This window comes from Sminthopsis crassicaudata, chromosome 1, assembly GCF_048593235.1.
Source record: "Sminthopsis crassicaudata isolate SCR6 chromosome 1, ASM4859323v1, whole genome shotgun sequence".
Taxonomy (NCBI): Eukaryota; Metazoa; Chordata; class Mammalia; order Dasyuromorphia; family Dasyuridae; genus Sminthopsis; species Sminthopsis crassicaudata.
The window spans coordinates 145,803,854-145,811,302 of NC_133617.1; the positions used below are offsets into that span (position 1 = coordinate 145,803,854).

The 7,449-nt window shown below is 36.4% G+C and overlaps 1 protein-coding gene across 1 annotated transcript; it reads left to right on the forward strand.

Moving 5' to 3' along the window:
• The first annotated feature begins 245 nt into the window (after positions 1-245).
• On the forward strand, positions 246-6,613 carry UQCRB (ubiquinol-cytochrome c reductase binding protein). Its single transcript, XM_074269039.1, has 4 exons — positions 246-344; positions 3,105-3,170; positions 5,787-5,953; positions 6,397-6,613. Exons 1-4 carry the CDS (start codon positions 326-328, stop codon positions 6,472-6,474), a joined length of 330 nt encoding a protein of 109 aa, XP_074125140.1. The 5' UTR covers positions 246-325; the 3' UTR covers positions 6,475-6,613.
• Positions 6,614-7,449: the final 836 nt, after the last annotated feature.

The following is a 7,449-nucleotide window of genomic DNA, read 5'->3' on the forward strand; positions in this document are numbered from 1 at the left end:
GGAAGGGTTTGGGCAAGCTTAATAACAACAAAAATAAAGTGTTTTTAAGATATTAATCTGTTTTGGGGGACTTAAAAAAAAAGTAACTCGTGTTCCCTTTCAACGAGATAAAGGACCAAGCCAACAAACTCTTAATGTTCAATGAGTAGAATTCTATTCACTGAAAGGTGAAAGCCGAAGGGCGTCTGCGCAGGAGTAACTCCCTCTGGCTGTCACGGTCCGCCCCGCCCCCTACCCCGCGGAGCCCCAACTTCCTTGTCACGTGATTCTTAGCGTCCTCTAGGACTTACCCAGCAGGCAAAGCGCTTGACTCTTGGAGATCAAGATGGCGACGCGGGTACCTTGTAAGTAATTGGGGGGTCCCAATTCCAGGCGGGGTGGAATGAGCTCTGGGTGCCCTCCAGCCTTCGTGCGGCTCCTCCAGCCGTCTCGAGCGGGCGGCAGGGAAGCGAGAGACCCCAGGTCCGAGGGAGTGTCTCGACGGGAGCTCGGTCAGAATGACCGGGCCCAAGGTGACCTGAGATGTGGGTCGGGGCTCGCGCAAGGCCTGGCTGAGGCGCCGGTGTGTGAGGGGCCTGGCTGAGCGGAGGGGAAATCCGTCTGCCTGTAAAATTCAGATAAGTAAGGGTCTGCCGTGAGGGACGGGCTTTGGTTAAAAGCATCCTTTTAGCAGTTACGTCTGAGGAGGGAGCATCGGTACAAAAAGCGCTTTGCAGGTTTTGTGCTTTAAGCTTTGCACACCTTAAGGCGCTCCTTAGAAAGAATCACTTTTCCCTCTTCTCTGTTTCCTTTCCACTCTGCACCTGAATCAAGCTTTGAAGGAGCTCTAATACAGAGACTCTAGCACAGAACTTTGTACATTGCTCAATTAACAAGCATTTATTCTCGGCCCCATCTCATTTTTAGCAGTTAAAAAAAAAAATTCCCTGTGACAAATAGACATAGAGAAGAAAAAAAGCCACGGCCAAAATTATGTACTGTTCTTATGGGGCATTGTAGCCAATCACTGCTGTCAGGTAGTAAGTAACGTTTCTCTCTCCGGAAACAGAGATCCGGGCTCTGAAAGTCCAGGAGGTTTTCTCTGTTCCAAATCTTCAGTGATGAAGTGACAAGTTATCCTTATTTATTTCTTAGCAGTGTTTGTAGCCAGAATCTATTCCCGGGACCTGCCCCGTCTTTCCTTTGGTAGTGGAAGTCCTATGGAGTTGTTTTGACTTTCTTGAAGTTATTAGAAAATCTTTCTAATAAATGTGTATTTTCTCCCATTCCAATAGATGATCCCTGAGAGAAGGGATGGATTTCGATTTTCTAAGGGCATTTTACAATGCTTTGTAATTTGTTTAATTGAGTATTTGTCGGTTGTATTCAAAAATTCATTTGTAAGGTTTTTGTTTAGAACACAATTTCCCGTTGTGGAAATATGGTTAGACTCTGGTTAGACTCCTAGTGCAGTCCTTCACTTTGCATCAGGGAGCTGTGCCGTTAGATAGAACTTCCTTTTCTTATTTATTGGATGGGTTCCTAGCCAAAATTTTAACAGACCTTTTGCCCTTTGTATTTGCTGTTCTCAAATCTTGGCTTCTTAATGTATTCCGAGTACCGCTCTGAAATTCCAACACGGCTATTCTTCCGGGTGTTCTATTCTGTCAAAATCTCACCTAAATGTTAAAAGCAATCTTGATGAAATGTATCTATAATTGACAGTAACAACTTTCTCAGAAGTAATTGCGTTTTTTAAAGGATGCTTTTAACCAAATCTTTAATTTGAAGAATTTTGGGAAATTAGATGTCTAACGTGAAGTCAGAAAGATTTGTCTAAAAAAATCCTATCATTTCAGACATTTTCTAGCTGTGAACCTGGGCACATCACTTACCTGTCTGTGCCTCAGTTCCTCATCTGTAAAATGAGGGAATTGAACCCAAGCTCATCCAATTCTAAAGCTTATGATTTTATGCATAATAAAATGAAGAGAAAACATTCAGGCAAAGATAGGGAAAGTTTTTTTGAACTTAGGCAAGCAGGACCTGAGAATTATTCCTCAAGAACAGCTCCCTTAAGCGCTTGATGTTTTTCTTATTTTAGAATTTTGCTTTTTGCTTCTTTCACTTGTCAATTTCTCTAAGCCTTCCATCAAAATTATTTTAAACCAGATTGTTAAATTCCAGATAGTGATTTCTTTAACAGTACATGTGGTTGCAGAAACAAATGGAGATCTAAGTGTCTAAGGACCCATTATCAACAGTTAATGTTTTTTTGTTTTTCTTTTAAACATCACCATATTTCTCTATGTGTCCCTGCTCTTTCTCCTAATAATGATAGTTTATCCAACTTGACTGATATTAACTATCAGGTCTGTCATTTGAAACATTTGTAGTCGGCTCCATTTCCCCCCCCCCCCCCCCCCCCATAGTACTTGTAGTTTTAGTGATGAGTATATAAGCACTATAGTGGTTATTTTCATCTTTATGATCTCCTTTGTAGTAGTGGGGTATTTATTAAGAATTGCCTGCATTAGCTCAGTTTAAATCAGTAAAAGCTGTCTTGAGATAACTAGATCGAGAAGTAGATAGAGCTGGACTTGTGACCCTCTACAAATCATTTTAATCTTCTGAGACCTCTTTCCCCCCCCACCTCCCCCTGAGGCTGGGGTTAAGTGACTTGCCCAGGGTCACACAGCTAGGAAGTGTTAAGTGTCTGAGACCAGATTTGAACTCAGGTCCTCCTGAATTCAAGGCTGGTGCTCTATCCACTGCGCCACCTAGGCCCAGGATCACATTATTAGTGTCTGAGGCATACTTCTTTTTAAAGTACTTTTATTCTGAACTTGATTGTGTTACCACTTAGAAAATCTTTTTGAATATATCATTGAGAAATAACATAATAATATAGTTTTTTGAGTTGGAGTTGTATTGGTATAGGGAACTCATAAGAGTAATAAACTCTACCAAGGCTGAGCAATTCCTCCTTTGTAACTATTCCTCTGTAGAGAGTTAGAGGTAAAACCACAACCTAGACAACACTGTAAGAGTAATGTAAAATGGTTGCTTATCAAAGGTGTGTGCCTGATGAATAGTATTAACTAACATGGTACTTTGAACTGTAGCATCAAGACACTGGCTCCAGAGTCTTCGGAAATGGTATTACAATGCTGCAGGATTCAACAAACTTGGTAGGTATCTTTATCTTTGCATTTTACAAAAGTCTAAAAATTGTACTTTAAAAACAGATTCTATATTTTAAAAGGATTTAGTGTTAAGGAATTCAGAAGTTTACTGTTAGCAGAGAGATTGTATTGATAATCTCTAACTTCTACACAATATTGTTGGCTCTTAGAAAATTGTAATAAAAATGGCATTATATTATATCATTAAGTACAAATTTAAATGTAAATATTTAAGTATCATTATTGTTTTTTAAAATGTACTTTTACTTCTCCAAATACAGGCAAAGATAATTTTCAACATTCTCCTTTGCAAAAACCTTGTATTCCAAATTTTTTTCCCTCTCCTCCCCTCCCCTCCTTCCCAAGACAGTAAGCAATTTGATATAGTTTAAATGTGTGCAATTCCTCTAAATATATTTCTACATTTATTATGCTGCACAAAAAAAAAAAAATCTGATCAAAAGGGAAAAAACCAAGCATACAAATAATAACAAAAAGTGAAAATTCTATTCTTTGATCCATATTCAGTCTTCATAATTCTTTCTCTGAATGTGGATGGCACTTTCCCTCATAAGTCTGTTGAATCTAGGTGTGATTATTGTATATAAATTAATCTGGTATTCATCTTTTACTTTCAAATTGTAGGAATATTACCTGAGCTGTGACTTCACTGATGTAGAAACTCTAAGAATAAACTTCTCTTTTCAGTGTAAATAAGTACCTTCTCTGCAACTGAAGAGACATAGATATAAATGTCAGAACACTGAAATTAAATGACTTGCCTGTGTCACACAATCTGTTTTTAAATTATATGTTCCTTTAAAACAAAATTGCCTTAATATAGTCTGTGATAAGATTTTGTTTTTGAGGGGGAGCAATTGGGATCCAGCTGGGTGCTCAGAGTTACAAAGTTAGGAAAGTGTCTGAATTCATATTTGAACTAAGGTCCTTCTGACTTCAGAGCCAGTGTTCTGTCCACTGTGCCATCTAGCTGACCCTGGTGGTACTTTCTTTTATAACTCATCCATAGTTATATAGTCTCCATAGGGATTCTAGCCAATGTAATGGAAATCTCTTGAGATTTAGTAATATCTCATGGGTGTGAATTCATCAGTTGTATCATTCTTGATACATGATCAACATCTTTTTTACAGTATTTTGTATGCTCCCTACTTTGTAGAATGTTATACCCTACGTAATAATCACCACACTTCTCTCTTTTTTGCTCTTTTGATCAGTTATAAATGTGTATCTTTTCAATTATGGCGTTCAATCATTCTCAGCCATGTAATATCACTGGGAGGATATGTGTTAAAGAAAATCATTCAATAAAATTTTAAGTTCCAGGCATCGTGCTAAGCATTAAAGATATTGGGGGGAAGGGGAAACATAAGCATTCTCGTAGGGGACCAGGAAATGGCTTTTGGAGTCTTAAAGGAATCCAGAGATTCTAAGAGTCTCTAATTGGGAGAGCATTCTTGCCAGTGTATAGGTTTAGAAATGGGAAGTGCATTGTCCTGTAGCAAGTAGCCAGTAGCTGGATTATATCAGCTGTATGGGAATAGAATATAAGAAGATTGTAATGAAAGGAAGACATTAGGTAATGAAGAGCATTAAATGACATTTATGTTCTGCATAGAAGCTGCCTCATAAACTGTAGTTCTCTCTCATTTTAAGTAGTAGGATAACTTGAAATCATAGTCATTGTATTGAATTGATTTTGCACTTAGAGTACGTATAATTAAACTTGTGTTTGCAGAACACAATTCTTCTGACTTATTTCTGTGTGTCTGTTGCAGTGAAAGCAGAAGGAGACTTCGGCTAAGGCCACCTAAAATTTTTCCTTTTTTTTTTTTGCCCCCTGAGGCTGGGGGTTAAGTGACTTGCCCAGGGTCACACAGCTAGGAAGTGTTAAGTGTCTGAGATCAGATTTGAACTTGGGTCCTCCTGAATTCAGGGCTGGTGTTCTATCCACTGCGCCACATAACTGCCCAAATTTTTCCTATTTTTAATGGATTGCTATGATTGACCAAAGTGTTCATCACCTAATGACAACATATTGTTGAACTCTTTACTCACCATCCTTTCTTTAGGGAGTAGGTGATGGCTGATCCCTGGAACTGTTCAGAAAGCTTTTCTAGCTTAGTGGAAAACTATGGAACTTTCACTCTGCTGACATAGTCTTTGAGAACCTAAGTTTCATTAGTAGCCTCCTTAAAGCACTATAGCAAAATCATTGTAAAGGATAAAATGGCTAGGATGAAAAACTTAAATTTAGTAAAATGCCATGAATTTTATTTCAGTAAATTTAAATGGTCACTTGTGATTTCTTAGATTTAACAAATCATTCTTGTATAACATTCCTGCTTAAATTTCAGTTTAGTTTGCAAGTTAGAAAATTTGCTTTGTGCTTGTATTTTATACTTCTGTACTTTTCCCCCCAAATCAAATAGTAATTAAGGTATAATTAGCCATTTATTTATAGATTTTTCTGCTTGGTTCTTTACATATTAAATTGTAATGTCACTTCTAAGACATTTTTATGATTTTTTAAAAATTGCAACTATTTTTATTTTATTTTTAAGGAGTCCAATTCTGCTTTTTCATCTACTCTTTTTATAGGGTTGATGCGTGATGACACACTTTATGAAGATGAAGATGTTAAAGAGGCCATCAGGAGACTTCCAGAGAATCTGTATAATGATCGAATGTTTCGTATCAAGAGGGCTCTGGACCTGACCATGAGGCATCAGATCTTGCCTAAAAACCAGTGGACAAAATATGAAGAGGTATAAAGCCTTTCATATAACTGAGAATTTTGGTTATTAGAAATTGTTAAGGAAAATAAGATGACTGTATAAGTGTGTCATATTGTCTCTCTGTGATTCTTCGAACTAGAGATGACAGACTGAATTCTTCCTGAGGGTTTTAGCAATTTGTAGTTTTTAGAATGAAACTTAAGTTCAGTCTGGCCTCCAAAAATTGAAATTTCAGGACAAGCATCCTTTAACAATCTTTTCATTGTCACTGTTCATTCCTATAAATTGGCAGATTATTTTTGAAAAAGTCTTTTTTTGGGGAAATACGGTACTCTGTGTTTTTAGATTCAAAATGGTTTTAATTTGAGATTTAAAACGTGATTGTTTCAGTGAAGTGTTTGTTAGAAACTCAAAGAAAATTGATATATAAAACTGATAATCAGCATATAATATTTGTCATTTTTTTCCTTTAGGACAAATTATATCTTCAACCATATCTGAAGGAGGTTATGCGTGAAAGAAAAGAGAAAGAAGAATGGAATAAAAAGTAATCATGTCAAAAAATGTTATCAATATGTTAATCCTCAAAATATTTTTTAATAAGTATGGTTGTGCAAAATATGAAGTTAATTGACCATTTGTAATTGTGCTGCAAATTTATTTAATTTAAATAAATGACTATCATAGGAACTTGTGAACTAGAAAACTTTGCATTAACATATCCTAAGGCTTTATTTATACATATACACACACACACACACACACACACACACACACACACACACACACATATATAATTTCTAATGTCTTTAAGGTTACATTTATTACTGCTTTCTGTAGCTTGGAGAAGGAAGTGATTTTAAATAAGTGATTGTTAAGTCTTTTCCACCACTACTCTGTAGCTAATAATCAGCAAAGGGCTGTTATTTTATCGTTGTGTAAATAGACAATCAAGATGATTTGAAGGGACAATTTTAGTAAGATAGTGTCATGGATAGGTAGCTGGATTTGGAGTCAGGAAAAATAAACAAGATACTGAGTCAATGCTAGAATCCATGTTTCCTGTCTCAGCTTATGTTCTGTTCATCATAACATGTGTCTTTTTTAAAGTGGTATAGTAAGTGAAATTTATTTATAGTGTATATTACAGATTTCTCTTTGCTTTACATGATTTATTCTATACAACAGAAATTCTTATTGGAAATTATGTAGAAAGAGCATAGTAAACAAAATAAAAATTTTAATTTATCAGCATTTATTGAACACTTAATAAATGCATTACATTGTGTTATGTAGTTAGGACGCAGAGATATGATACTGTCACTTTCCTTACTGAGTTTACTGAGGGTAGATGGGTCATACACTAAATAATACAAATTAGCTCACAAATGCCATGTAAAGGGCTGTTATAGAAGATGAGAGTAGGGAAAGAACATCATGGATTAAGTGGAACTGAAAAGATTTTATGGAGGCGGAATTTGAATGGACTTTTAGCTGTCACTGATCTCCGAATTCTAATTTGTAAA